Source organism: Entelurus aequoreus, linkage group LG25 (genome assembly GCF_033978785.1).
Source record: "Entelurus aequoreus isolate RoL-2023_Sb linkage group LG25, RoL_Eaeq_v1.1, whole genome shotgun sequence".
Taxonomy (NCBI): Eukaryota; Metazoa; Chordata; class Actinopteri; order Syngnathiformes; family Syngnathidae; genus Entelurus; species Entelurus aequoreus.
Genome location: NC_084755.1, coordinates 12,015,882 through 12,031,744, shown reverse-complemented (window position 1 = coordinate 12,031,744; position 15,863 = coordinate 12,015,882). Strand labels below are relative to the sequence as shown.

The 15,863-nt window shown below is 35.1% G+C and overlaps 1 protein-coding gene across 2 annotated transcripts in view; it reads right to left on the bottom strand.

The window, feature by feature from the left end:
- LOC133642598 (protein HID1-like) overlaps window positions 1-14,486 on the bottom strand; it is a 51,439-nt gene extending 36,953 nt beyond the window's left edge. For both annotated transcript variants that reach the window (XR_009824551.1, XM_062036886.1), the window contains exons 1-4: window positions 14,268-14,486; window positions 13,413-13,562; window positions 7,050-7,220; window positions 4,415-4,531 (exon numbers count right to left, since the gene is read on the bottom strand). Coding sequence is in view for 1 of the 2 variants with exons in the window: in XM_062036886.1 (XP_061892870.1) it covers window positions 4,415-4,531; window positions 7,050-7,220; window positions 13,413-13,562; window positions 14,268-14,333 (504 nt within the window). In the remaining variant the exon portion in view is untranslated. The remainder of the gene's footprint in view (window positions 1-4,414; window positions 4,532-7,049; window positions 7,221-13,412; window positions 13,563-14,267) is intronic.
- Window positions 14,487-15,863: the final 1,377 nt, after the last annotated feature.

Below are 15,863 nucleotides of genomic sequence, written 5' to 3'. Positions count from 1 at the left end.
TTGAACAAGGTGATGTTCATGCACGGTTTATTTTGTGCACCAGTAAAAAAACATGGTAACACTTTAGTATGGGGAACATATTCACCATTAATTAGGTGCTTATTAACATTCAAATTAGTAACATATTGGCTCTTAATTAGTCATTATTAAGTACTTATTAATGCCTTATTCGGCATGGCCTTACCATAACCCTAACCCTAACCAAATAACTCTAAATTAAGTCTTTATTACTTAGAATATGTTCCCCTAGTGTCCAAATAACTCTAAATTAAGTATTTGTTACTTAGAATATGTTTCCCTAGTGTCCAAATAACTCTAAATTAAGTCTTTATTACTTAGAATATGTTCCCCTAGTGTCCAAATAACTCTAAATTAAGTATTTGTTACTTAGAATATGTTCCCCTAGTGTCCAAATAACTCTCAATTAAGTCTTTGTTACTTAGAATATGTTCCCCTAGTGTCCAAATAACTCTAAATTAAGTCTTTATTACTTAGAATATGTTCCCCTAGTGTCCAAATAACTCTAAATTAAGTATTTGTTACTTAGAATATGTTCCCCTAGTGTCCAAATAACTCTCAATTAAGTCTTTGTTACTTAGAATATGTTTCCCTAGTGTCCAAATAACTCTAAATTAAGTCTTTGTTACTTAGAATATGTTCCCCGAGTGTCCAAATAACTCTAAATTAAGTCTGTTACTTAGAATATGTTCCCCTAGTGTCCAAATAACTCTAAATTAAGTCTTTGTTACTTAGAATATGTTCCCTGAGTGTCCAAATAACTCTAAATTAAGTATTTGTTACTTGGAATATGTTCCCCTAGTGTCCAAATAACTCTAAATTAAGTCTTTATTACTTAGAATATGTTCCCCTAGTGTCCAAATAACTCTAAATTAAGTATTTGTTACTTAGAATATGTTCCCCTAGTGTCCAAATAACTCTCAATTAAGTCTTTGTTACTTAGAATATGTTCCCCTAGTGTCCAAATAACTCTAAATTAAGTCTGTTACTTAGAATATGTTCCCCTAGTGTCCAAATAACTCTAAATTAAGTCTTTGTTACTTAGAATATGTTCCCCGAGTGTCCAAATAACTCTAAATAAGTATTTGTTACTTAGAATATGTTCCCCGAGTGTCCAAATAACTCTAAATTAAGTATTTGTTACTTAGAATATGTTCCCCTAGTGTCCAAATAACTCTAAATTAAGTCTTTATTACTTAGAATATGTTCCCCTAGTGTCCAAATAACTCTAAATTAAGTATTTGTTACTTAGAATATGTTCCCCTAGTGTCCAAATAACTCTAAATTAAGTCTTTGTTACTTAGAATATGTTCCCCTAGTGTCCAAATAACTCTAAATTAAGTCTTTGTTACTTAGAATATGTTCCCCTAGTGTCCAAATAACTCTAAATTAAGTCTTTGTTACTTAGAATATGTTCCCCTAGTGTCCAAATAACTCTAAATTAAGTCTTTGTTACTTAGAATATGTTCCCCTAGTGTCCAAATAACTCTAAATTAAGTATTTGTTACTTAGAATATGTTCCCCTAGTGTCCAAATAACTCTAAATTAAGTCTTTGTTACTGAGAATATTTTCCCAGTGTCCAAATAACTCTAAATTAAGTCTGTTACTTAGAATATGTTCCCCTAGTGTCCAAATAACTCTAAATTAAGTATTTGTTACTTAGAATATGTTCCCCTAGTGTCCAAATAACTCTAAATTAAGTATGTGTTACTTAGAATATGTTCCCCGAGTGTCCAAATAACTCTAAATTAAGTATTTGTTACTTAGAATATGTTTCCCTAGTGTCCAAATAACTCTAAATTAAGTCTTTATTACTTAGAATATGTTCCCCTAGTGTCCAAATAACTCTAAATTAAGTATTTGTTACTTAGAATATGTTCCCCTAGTGTCCAAATAACTCTCAATTAAGTCTTTGTTACTTAGAATATGTTCCCCTGGTGTCCAAATAACTCTAAATTAAGTCATTATTACTTAGAATATGTTCCCCTAGTGTCCAAATAACTCTAAATTAAGTCTTTGTTACTTAGAATATGTTCCCCGAGTGTCCAAATAACTCTAAATTAAGTATTTGTTACTTAGAATATGTTCCCCTAGTGTCCAAATAACTCTAAATTAAGTCTTTATTACTTAGAATATGTTCCCCTAGTGTCCAAATAACTCTAAATTAAGTATTTGTTACTTAGAATATGTTCCCCTAGTGTCCAAATAACTCTCAATTAAGTCTTTGTTACTTAGAATATGTTCCCCTAGTGTCCAAATAACTCTAAATTAAGTCTGTTACTTAGAATATGTTCCCCTAGTGTCCAAATAACTCTAAATTAAGTCTTTGTTACTTAGAATATGTTCCCCGAGTGTCCAAATAACTCTAAATTAAGTATTTGTTACTTAGAATATGTTCCCCGAGTGTCCAAATAACTCTAAATTAAGTATTTGTTACTTAGAATATGTTCCCCTAGTGTCCAAATAACTCTAAATTAAGTCTTTATTACTTAGAATATGTTCCCCTAGTGTCCAAATAACTCTAAATTAAGTCTTTATTACTTAGAATATGTTCCCCTAGTGTCCAAATAACTCTAAATTAAGTATTTGTTACTTAGAATATGTTCCCCTAGTGTCCAAATAACTCTAAATTAAGTATTTGTTACTTAGAATATGTTCCCCTAGTGTCCAAATAACTCTAAATTAAGTCTTTATTACTTAGAATATGTTCCCCTAGTGTCCAAATAACTCTAAATGAAGTATTTGTTACTTAGAATATGTTCCCCTAGTGTCCAAATAACTCTCAATTAAGTCTTTGTTACTTAGAATATGTTCCCATAGTGTCCAAATAACTCTAAATTAAGTCTTTGTTACTTAGAATATGTTCCCCTAGTGTCCAAATAACTCTAAATGAAGTCTTTGTTACTTAGAATATGTTCCCCTAGTGTCCAAATAACTCTAAATTAAGTATTTGTTACTTAGAATATGTTCCCCTAGTGTCCAAATAACTCTAAATTAAGTATTTGTTACTTAGAATATGTTCCCCTAGTGTCCAAATAACTCTAAATTAAGTCTTTGTTACTTAGAATATTTTCCCAGAGTGTCCAAATAACTCTAAATTAAGTATTTGTTACTTAGAATATGTTCCCCTAGTGTCCAAATAACTCTAAATTAAGTCTGTTACTTAGAATATGTTCCCCTAGTGTCCAAATAACTCTAAATTAAGTATTTGTTACTTAGAATATGTTACCCGAGTGTCCAAATAACTCTAAATTAAGTATTTGTTACTTAGAATATGTTCCCCGAGTGTCCAAATAACTCTAAATTAAGTATTTGTTACTTAGAATATGTTCCGCTAGTGTCCAAATAACTCTAAATTAAGTATTTGTTACTTAGAATATGTTCCCCTAGTGTCCAAATAACTCTAAATTAAGTCTTTGTTACTTGGAATATGTTCCCCTAGTGTCCAAATAACTCTAAATTAAGTATTTGTTACTTAGAATATGTTCCCCTAGTGTCCAAATAACTCTAAATTAAGTCTTTGTTACTTAGAATATTTTCCCAGAGTGTCCAAATAACTCTAAATTAAGTCTGTTACTTAGAATATGTTCTCCTAGTGTCCAAATAACTCTAAATTAAGTATTTGTTACTTAGAATACGTTCCCCTAGTGTCCAAATAACTCTAAATTAAGTATTTGTTACTTAGAATATGTTCCCCGAGTGTCCAAATAACTCTAAATTAAGTCTTTGTTACTTAGAATATGTTCCCCATACTAAAGTGTTACCAAAAACATATAACTTTGTCTTGAATTTGAAAAGAAATGTATATATATATTTCACTAAAGAAGGGTTCGGTGAATGCGCATATGAAACTGGTGGGGTTCGGTACCTCCAACAAGGTTAAGAACCACTGCTTTAAAGTAAATCAAAAATATATTCAAATGTTATTTTTATAGTATTATCCCTTGGGAAGTAATGCTGCAATAAAAGAAAAACAATGGTCAAATGTGAGAAGTTCTCATGGTGGTGAGCTACTGTAGTTAATGCTGATCATGTGAACTGCAGTGAACTGGTTATAACCCGTTTCATGAGGCAACATTTTCCATAAGGCGACTATGTGAAAGAACAAACAAACAAACAGGTGGTGCAATGATAACACCAAAACAGGTCAACTTGTGATTGAGTCAGACTTGCAACAGCCCTTTACTGCCATTAGGGACAAAAGTCTTCCTGTTATGACTGACAGTATAGCCGTCATCAGTGGGAAGACGGTTTTTTTCTTCCAAAACTTGGATGACAGGTTAGTTGGGTGACTTTTCAGCAGGGAGGAAACACTTTAAAGTGAAACCTGAACATGTTTGTGGTTAACAGCAGCAGCAGCAGCGACAACAGCAATGGAGGACGCTGCGTTCTTACCGGGCCTCTTCTGTGGCTGTGCACGGTGAAGTCCGGGGAAAAGAGGAGGTCGGCGATGGCCAGGAGAAGCGACTCGGCCAGGGGTCGAGCTCCTTCGTCATCGTCCAGCTCCTCCGTCTAGAAACATATGATTCGGTTAAATCAGGGGTCGGCAACCCAAAATGTTGAAAGAGCCATATTGGAACACAGATACAAAAAAGTGGAGCGGTCTGGAGCCGCGAAAAATTAAAAGACTTTTATAAGTGTTTTAATGAAGACAACACATGATGTAAGTGTCTATGTTAGCTATATTAGCTTACTATCAAAATAACTTTAAAAGTCTTATATAAGTGTTATAATGAAGACAACACATGATGTGTCTATATTATCTATATTAGCCTACTATCAAAATGACTTGAAAAGTCTTAGATAAGTGTTATAATGAAGGCAACACATGATGTAAGTGTCTACGTTAGCTATATTAGCTTTCTATCACAATTACATTAAAAGTCTTATATAAGTGTTATAATGAAGGCAACACATGATGTAAGTGTCTATGTTAGTTATTTTAGCCTTCTATCAAAATGACTTTAAAAGTCTTATATAAGTGTTATAATGAAGACAACACATGATGTAAGTGTCTATATTAGCTATATCAGCCTACTATCAAAACGACTTAAAAAAAAGTCTTATATAAGTGTTATAATGAACACAACACATGATGTGTCTATATTAGCTATACTAGCCTACTATCAAAATGACTTTAAAAGTCTTATATAAGTGTTATAACGAAGGCAACATATGATGTAAGTGTCTATGTTAGCTACATTAGCCTACTATCAAAATGACATTAAAAGTCTTATATAAGTGTTATAATGAAGACAACACATGATGTAAGTGTCTATATTATCTATGTTAGCCTACTATCAAAATGACTTGAAAAGTCTTATATAAGTGTTATAATGAAGGCAACACATGATGTAAGTGTCTACGTTAGCTATATTAGCTTTCTATCACAATTACATTAAAAGTCTTATATAAGTGTTATAATGAAGGCAACACATGATGTAAGTGTCTATATTAGCTCTATTAGCCTACTATCAAAATTACTTTAAGTCTTATATAAGTGTTATAATGAAGACAACACATGATGTAAGTGTCTATATTAGCTATATTAGCCTGCTATCAAAACGACTTAAAAAAAAGTCTTATATAAGTGTTATGATGAACACAACACATGATGTAAGTGGCTAATTAGCTTTATTAGCCTACTATCAAAATGACTTTAAAAGTCTTATATAAGTGTTATAACGAAGGCAACATATGATGTAAGTGTCTATGTTAGCTACATTAGCCTACTATCAAAATTACATTAAAAGTCTTATATAAGTGTTATAATGAAGACAACACATGATGTAAGTGTCTATATTAGCCTACTATGAAAATGACTTGAAAAGTCTTATATACCGTAAGTGTTATAATGAAGGCAACACATGATGTAAGTGTCTATGTTAGCTATATTAGCTTACTATCAAAATTACATTAAAAGTCTTATATAAGTGTTATAATGAAGACAACACATGATGTAAGTGTCTATATTAGCCTACTATGAAAATGACTTGAAAAGTCTTATATACCGTAAGTGTTATAATGAAGGCAACACATGATGTAAGTGTCTATGTTAGCTATATTAGCTTACTATCAAAATTACATTAAAAGTCTCATATAAGTGTTATAATGAAGGCAACACATGATGTAAGTGTCTATATTAGCTCTATTAGCCTACTATCAAAATTCCTTTAAAAGTCTTATATAAGTGTTATAATGAAGACAACACACGATGTAAGTGTCTATGTTAGCTATATTAGCCTACTATCAAAATTACTTTAAAAGTCTTATATAAGTGTTATAATGAAGACAACACAGATGTAAGTGGCTAATTAGCTATATTAGCCTACTATCAAAATCAATGTGTCATTAAACATGGAAAAATAAACTAAATACACAGAGGATTAGTACATTCCTGTACATTAGTACAGGAAATTAAATGAGCTCAAATATACCTACAAACGAGGCATAATGATGCAATATGTACATACAGCTAGCCTAAATAGCATGTTAGCATCGGTTAGCTTGCAGTCATGCACCGACCAAATATGCCAGATTAACAGTCCAACAAGTCAGTAACATCAACAAAGCTCACCTTTGTGCATTCCCGCACAGTATAAAACGTTTGGTGGACAAAATGAGACAAAGACGGTGTGAAGCATACACACAAACATATTAAACGGTGGGCTTTCTGACAGTTATGAAGGTTTGTGTCGTGTTTGTCCTCCTACAGAAACCAAATGACAACAAAAAACATATTTTTCCCCCATTTTTTTTCCATTTCCATACATTTTTGAAAAAGCTCCATGGATCCACCAGAGCGCTGCTAAAGAGCCGCGGGTTGCTGACCCCCGAGTTTAAATGAATGAAAACATAACACGTGAATATTAGACTAGAATGAGGAAAGTCCCTTAAGCTGTCATTTAACGGCTGCAGTGAGTAAGCATCAAAATCACATCCTCAACACAATCCACATTCCCTTCATTCCTGATTAACTTTAACCTCACGTGTATTTTTAGATGCGTGTTGCCGCCATGCGGACGCTCACCCCGGCACGCCCGGCGCCAGGCACCGTGGACCAGAAGAACCCTCTCCAGTCCTGGTCCTCAAAGATGTAAGGGAGGATGCGGGTCAGAATGCGGGTGCAGTTCAAGACCGCCTGCTTCTCCCTTTCCGAGGGGCAGCCCGAGTCGGCGCCCTGCACCAGTTTCTCCACGGCCTGAGGAAGCGCAGCATAAAACATGTTATTCTTCTATTTAGTTTAGGTAAAAAAAACTGAGAGGCTTTTATCAGCTAAAAGATATCATAATCATTAATAGAATATATATTTCATTTGAGCCTATTGGTATACACTTTATATTGCCAAAAGTATTTGGCCACCTGCCTTGACTCACATATGGACTTGAAGTGCCATCCCATTCCTAACCCATAGGGTTCAATATGATGTCGGTCCACCTTTTGCAGCTATTACAGCTTCAACTCTTCTGGGAAGGCTGTCCACAAGGTTGCGGAGTGTGTTTATAGGAATGTTCCACCATTCTTCCAAAAGCGCATTGGTGAGGTCACACACTGATGTTGGTCGAGAAGGCCTGGCTCTCAGTCTCCGTTCTAATTCATCCCAAAGGTGTTCTATCGGGTTCAGGTCAGGACTCTGTGCAGGCCAGTCAAGTTCATCCACACCAGGGCCCGCTCCAAACTGTTCCCACAAGGTTAGGGTTGGGTATCGAGTATCGATTGGAACCGGGACTAACTTTCCGATTCTCCCGGAATCGTTCAAAAGTTTAAATTTCGATTCCTATTTTCGATACTGTCTGCCGGCCGGAAGAAAATATGTCCGCCGAACCGGAAGAAGAAGCCGCTGAACACCAACGAAGAAGCGCCCACCGCCGGAAGTGTTAGCATAGCCGGGCGAGTCAGTCAAGCTCAAGCATGGATAGCGGGCGTCGGCGGTCGAAAGTGTGGCTTTACTTTACAAAAAAAAATGAAATAACAGTGAAATAACAGAGCTCCATGTCCATCAAGAAACGAGTGGAGAGAGAGCTGCAGATGTACCAGGACGTTCCAACGATACTTATGTCTGACGACCCTGCTGCATGGTGGTGGTCCGGTTGAACCAACAAAAGACTTATCCTTTGCTGTCAGATCTCGCTTTCTCCTATTTATGCGTTCAAGCTTCTTCCACACCCAGCGAACGTGTATTTTCCACAGCAGGAGACAGTATCTGTCCAGAACGCTCACGCATCCTGCCTGAGAAGGCGGATATGGTCATTTTCCTAAACAAGAACTGTCTCTGATTTTATACTGTACCTGCTGCTAATCTGGACTGGGTTTTGCAAGTTGTTTCTTATTGTTTATTTGCTTTTCTGCACCAGGTTAGCCCATCATTAGGAGCACGGTAACATTTTTAAGTACCTACAGCATCATGCACTTGTGTGTGTAAATGTGTTTTCATGAGGTTTCCTGCAGCATCATACACTTATGTGTAAATGTGTTTTCATGAGGTTTCTTGCAGCATCATACACGTGTGTGTGTAAATGTGTTTTCATGAGGTTTCCTGCAGCATCATACACTTGTGTGTGTAAATGTGTTTTCATGAGGTTTCCTGCAGCATCATACACTTATGTGTAAATGTGTTTTCATGAGGTTTCTTGCAGCATCATACACTTGTGTGTGTAAATGTGTTTTCATGAGGTTTCCTGCAGCATCATACACTTGTGTGTAAATGTGTTTTCATGAGGTTTCCTACAGCATCATACACTATGTGTAAATGTGTTTTCATGAGGTTTCCTGCAGCATCATACACTTGTGTGTGTAAATGTGTTTTCATGAGGTTTCCTGCAGCATCATACACTTGTGTGTGTAAATGTGTTTTCATGAGGTTTCCTGCAGCATCATACACTTATGTGTAAATGTGTTTTCATGAGGTTTTCAAAAATAAAGCTCTCTTGAGGAAAGTGTACCCCTGGGAAAATGTATTCATAATTTATAATACTTATATTCAAGTTCATAGATTTGATATTTATATTCTAGTTGAAAACAGCCCTGTGAGGAATTTATAGTAAAGTTCATAAAAAGTTTATAGAATTAAAATTGATGGAGAATGTCAGACTATTTCATTCAGAAAGACTGTAGGTTAGCTAGCTCATTTAAAATATCCTAAACTTTTTTTTGACCCTGCCTCTTAAAAGAATCGGAATCGAGAATAGTCAGGAATCGTAATCGAAACAAAGAATCGTAATCGTAATCGTTCGAATTCAAACGATACCCAACCCTACACAAGGTTGGGAGCATGGAATTGTCCAACATTTTTTGGTATCCTGGAGCATTCAAAGTTCCTTTCACTGGAACTAAGGGGCCAAGCCCAACTCCTGAAAAACAACCTCACACCATAATACCTCCTCCACCAAATTTCATAGTCGGCACAATGCAGTCCGAAATGTAGCGTTCTCCTGTCAACCTCTAAACCCAGACTCGTCCATCAGATTGCCAGATGGAAAACCGTGATTCATCACTCACTGCTCTAGAGTCCAGTGGAGACATGCTATACACCACTGCATCCCACGCTTTGCATTGGACTTGGTGATGTATGGCTTAGATGCAGCTGCTCGGCCATGGAAACCCATTCCATGAAGCTCTCTGCGTACTGTACGTGGGCTAATTGGAAGGTCACATGAAGTTTGGAGCTCTGTGGCAACTGACTGTGCAAAAAGTCGGCAACCTCTTCACACTATGCGCTTCAGCGTCCGCTGACCCCTCTCTGTCAGTTTACGTGGCCTACCACTTCATAGCTGAGTTGCTGTTGTTCCCAAACTCTTCCATTTTCTTATAATAAAGCCGACAGTTAACTTTGGAATATTTAGGACGTCACAAGAATTTACGTCACGTAGCTCAGTCATTAGGCGCAGATAGGGAAAGCAGGAAAAACAATGGGATAATAATGTTCAAAACAAAAGGTACAATCCAATGAATAACTTTACTGAGAGATTTGAGCAGGGTACAAACACATGACGAACACTTTTACGACCAACCGGAAACATAGCAACCAGGCTAGCAACGCACCTCCTTTACGGCAGCTGTCACAACGTTCTTAAAGCAACCGCAGCACATACATATATATACAACATATACGACATCTCCCTTTTTTAACTTTTGTTTTTATTTCCTTGTAAACAAAACAAAATCACACTGTATATGTGTTGTCTGTCTAATTATAAATAATGCAGACGAGGCGTGTTGGCTGAGTTCTTGACGTTTACTTTCACGGGTGACGACATGCAACAACACTTTTCGGGGCTACCGCGCATGCTCGTCACTCCCGTTGCATGCTGGGTAGTGTAGTTGTTATATTCCCTAGCTCATAACATCACATCTTTCCCCCTATAAAGAAAGATTTTAACTCAATAAAGTGTATTTATTTTTTTAGCTTTAACTTTTCAATTTTTAGCATTGTAACCACATTTGCAAACAACTTTTCTCTTCATAGAATTTTCTTTCAATAAAAGAAATAAAGTGCAAAAATGTCAAAGCATCATAACAAACAGTTATGTCAAATAGCAGCAGAATTGCACTTTTTGGAGAGCTGTATTATTTCCAGTTTTGTGCCCAAGGGACTGATTTTATTTAACACTTTATTATTATTTATACACCTATAGTGATCACAGAGACAGGTTGTTTTTGTGATACTGTATATATTTGTTTTTCTGAAAAATCACACTTAATATACTTTGGGTAACAACAGTCAATATTTATTTATTTTATTTTATTTTTTTAGGGGGGTAACAGTCAATATTTATTTATTTATTAGATTTTATTTTTTTCTTATATAATAAAAGTGAGCTTTTTTTAAACCAAATATTGTTTGTTTTTTTCCATATACAACAACCTATCTGGACTCGATAAGAGAATCGATAAGGAATCGGTTCGATAAGAGGATTCGATAATAGGCTCGAACTCGATAATTTCTTATCAAACATCATCCCTAGAAACAGTCTCCATGTGCTTGATTTTTTATTTACCTGATTCTGATCATTTGAATGGGTGGCCAAATATTTTTGGCAATATAGTGTATTTATGTATATATATGTATGTATTATATATGAGCATCTAATTAGCCTCTCGGTACCATATGTCGCTCTCATCAACACAATTGCCCCAAATAAAGTAATCCGTTAATAATAAATTACCAATATTCATCTGTCCACATAAATAAATAAAGGCCCCACCACAAGTACTCATAGTCTCCCTCCATGTGACTTTACTGTCCTATACCATGACTGATATCCCTGTATGTCAAGGTAAACAACACATGATGACCTGTAGAGAAGACATGACATATGTGAAGCTGGCAAAATACATGTACCATATAAGTATCAATTTCCAATACATTATTTATCATATATCACAGGGGGATTTGAATCCCACTGCAGATGTAAAAAAGAGTCTACTAGTTGCTTGTGTTAGATCAGGGGTGTCAAACTCATTTTCACTGAGGGCCACGTTGCAGTTTTGGCTGCCCTCAGGGGGCCAGCCACATGTAACATTAATAAAAGAAATACATGTATAAGGATTAGCCCAGGGGTGTCCAAAGTGCTGCCCGGGGGCCATTTGTGGCCCGCAGCTAATTGTTTACCGGCCCGCCACACATTCTGGAAATATTATAGTAAAAATAAAAAAGAACATTAAAAAAAGTGGAATGAGGTGAAATCTAACAAGAAAAAGTTGCAATGTTGACACAAAAGCTGCCATGCAGGCTGTTTTTTTTTTCTTTTGTCTTTATTTCTTTTTCTTTTTTTGCCATTGCTCAAAAAAAATAAATAATGACAAAAAATCCATGTTACAATGAATTATTTTCAGGGCTCCAATTACTTCAAATATTTCCCTTTAAAATGTTTTATGTGGTAAATATCGCATATATTGTGTAGTAGCCATATAAAAACATCAATGTTTTCTTTCACAAAAGCGCATAAAACAAACAAAATAATAGTTCCAGCATTATATCGACAGATATATCTGAAGTTGATCTCGTAACTTAAGTGTTGAAAGTAAAAGAACAACCTAATAAAAATGTATCACTTTATGAGTGGGGCACATTTTGGATCCCAAATATATTTAGTGATTTTTTTATTTATCTTTTCACTGTGATTACTCAAAAATATAAAATAATTCAAATCAATGGTGTCCTGCATTACTGATCTTTTAGGGCTCTAATTACTAAATACTGCATATTTCAGTTTTACTATAAAAAAAAAGAAGTTGTTTTTGACAGAAAAGCCATAAAACATTTTTTTTAATTTGTATTACTTTATATCAACTTGAAGTTGATATAGAGATTTACTGTTAGCGTTAAATAATAAAAAAATAATAATAATATGATTTATTTTTAACATTTTAATGACTGAGACCCTTTATGGTCCCCGGGACCCCTAAAGGTTAAATAAATAAAAAATCCATATATTTTGTTATGGTTTGAAAATGAAAAATATCAAAATGGCCCCCACATGCTTTAATTTTTCCGTGTGCGGCCCTCAGTGGAAAAAGTTTGGACACCCCTGGATTAGCCACATGATATTGTCACACGATTACCTATGCATTTGATTAGTAAATGTATATTTGACCTAATCTGTAGATTTTGCGGTCCAAAAAAAATGCCAGAACTTTACCATAAAATTTACAGTAAAATGGTCACTCTATTTTACTGTAAAATTGTGGTGATTGAGCTGCCAAATTTGTGTTGTTTTTTTGCATAAAAAATATGGTTGCTGTTTTCACAGTGCCTCCAAGCTTTCACGGGCCATTCAAAATGATGTGGCGGGCCTGATCTGGCCCCCGGGGCTTGAGTTACCCCGGACTGTTGAACAACTTAAGCTGTACATCAAGCAAGAATGGGAAATAATTCCACCTGAAAAGCTTCAAAAATTGGTCTCCTAAGTTCCCAAACGTTTACTCAGTGTTGTTAAAAGGAAAGGCTATGTAACCCAGTGGTAAAAATGCCCCTGTGACAACTTTTTTGCAATGTGTTGCTGCCATTAAATTCCGAGTTAATGATTATTTGCAAAAAAAAATTAAGTTTCTCAGTTCGAACATCACATATCTTCTCTTTGCAGTCTATTCAATTGAAAATAAGTTGAAAAGGATTATCCAATTACACAACGTGCCAACTTCATTGGTTTTGGGTTTTGTAAATAAGGCATCTGGTCAACATATGAATATATTATCTAGCTTTGTTGACACCAACATGATCCTATCAGCGTGTTGTTGCGACGGGCGACTTCAGAGACAAAGGCAGGAAGCAGGGTGGAAAAAAAGCAAGAGGAGGGAGGCAACTCACTTATTTCCACATTCGGGAGCGTGGCATGCAATTGTGTTGGCAAGCAACGTTCCATGACGTAGCGAGCCACGCGATTGTGCTCACCTTATAGCACAGAGTGGCCAGATTGGAGGGCGACTCCTCTCGCAGAGCTCTTATCTCTGCAGCTGGAACTAGTGCGAAAACATCCTGCACCGTGGTGCTGGTGTCGGCCCAGAACTGGTCCCAGAAGGCGTCATCTGTGGCTTCCACGGGCTGTAAAAAAAACCATAACAGGTTATATGACATATGGACGGTGCATTGTGCATGTAATTGTCTGGTCATGCTGTATTGTTGTGTAGTTTGCCCTGTGATGACAGCAAGGTAAACAGTGTTATGTAGCACCATGCATGCACCTGCTGCATCCAGCCCGGCTTTGATTTAACATTGCTTCTACCAATCAAAATACAGCATGAACAGACTTAGACTTCCTTTCTATTGTCATTTAAATTTGAACTTTACAGTACAGATAGGAACGGAAATTCGTTACATTAGCTCATGGTAGTGCAGGATAAAAAAGCAATAAGGTGCATATATAAAATAAATAAATAAGTTACTGTACGGATAAATATATTGCACTTTTCCATATGCATCCACGTTTATGGATGCATGTTGTATTGTCTTTTTTATTCCAGCGAGTTAATCCATTTTGGGGGGGAATTGAGGGGATAATTATGATGCGTTCAAGAGTCTTACGGCCTGAGGGAAGAAGCTGTTACAAAACCTGGAGGTTCTACGGTGGGAATATGGGTTTTAATGGTGTTTACGTCACAAAATCGGATATTGTTTTCGTCCATCACATTTATATACAAGATAAATACATCTTTTGAAGCGAAGAAAACGTAACGTTGAGTTGTGCGTGTTTTTTTTTTTTTTAAATGCGTTGTCTTATCTCCTCCGTTTGCAACGATTGGGTCTAACCTGTGTTTTGGTTGTCAGCTGAATCACTGCTTTCCGGAAATTCAGTTTGGAGTCGGTGGTGCCCATTGTTATTTATTTCCCCTTTGAAAACAATAACAATAATGACGATGACGGCACCGTTGCCGCTGAGAATCCTCGTTAAGCGCTCCTCCGTCCTTTAGCTTGAGTCATTGAAGGAGGCGGGCTTAAGGTGTCACTTCCGGGTTTGAGACGCCGTCTGAAGCCTCTTTTATTTATAAATTCTTATTTATTTATTTTTTTACTATTTAGTAGATGTTATGTTTGAAATTAATTTAATTACAAACACCACCACTATCGTTGTCAACTAATATTTTTTTATGGAGCGACATATATCTTTTTATTATTTCGCCGATCCTATTGTAAACAGCGACATCTTTTGGCTACATTTTTAATTCATCAAACTCGAGTAAATAAAGGCGTCTTTTAAATTATAAATTAATACATTAATTAATTTAGTTATGTAGTCATTTTTTATTTCACACCCAATGGGACCCATATCACAGAAAAAGAAACCATACAATAATGAAACCCAATTAAAAGAAATACAAGCAGAAATAAAATAAATAAAACAACTTGTATAAAAATAAAATGGGAATATTGTTTGAAAATACGACACTATTTCATACTAAATATCTTAACTTTTACTACTTTCTAGTATTGTGTTCGTGTCGTATTATAGTTAACGCATTAGTCTACCATGTCGAACTCCTAGTGTGTTAAACTTTTTTTTTTTACATACATACATTTATATAATTCTCACAAAAGTCAAAGCACTTTCAACATCAAGGAAAGAAAACAAAAGCAAATACAGATAGAGTAATAATACTAAAAAATATGAAAACAAAAAACAAAAAAACAAAAACAAAAAGGGCTACCTAGATCACTTTGAATGTTTTTAACAATTATATCAATTTAAGGGCTTTTGTACTCTTAATCATTCTACAATATTTGATTGGTAATTGTAACTATTAGAAAATGTAGGCCTCACTTTCATAAATCGACATTTATGTAGAACATTTTTTGCCTGGAGCATAATAATGTTGACAAACATTTCTATGTTAAAGTCGTTTACAAAAATACCAAATGTGCCAAGTGTGTTAAACATACTTGACAAAGTACAGCTAATTATATTATTATATATAATTGTATGCACGTACAACACTTAGAACCTTTAGCATATCAGTATGTGGAATTAAATTATGGAATGGATTAAGTAAAGAAGTTAAACATTGTACTGATATCATCCAGTTTAAGAGGTTGTTCAAAATAATAGTGCAAAGAAGAACAATTATGAGAAATACTTTCAACATTATTGAAAATAAGATATTCTTCATCTCAGTATGTTAATAATGACTGAATTAATTAATTACATATTACAAAACTGTTGTGTATACAAATTCACAGATGTTATTTTATTATATAAAAAGGTCAGTAAATGATTCTATATATTTGTAAACACTCTGAAGTGGGAAAGGGGTAGGATTAAATAAGATTTGCTTCTTCCTTCTCCTTTTCGGACATGATGTAAAGTGAAATGATATGAAATTGTGTGATGTATTATACTGTAAGTGTGTT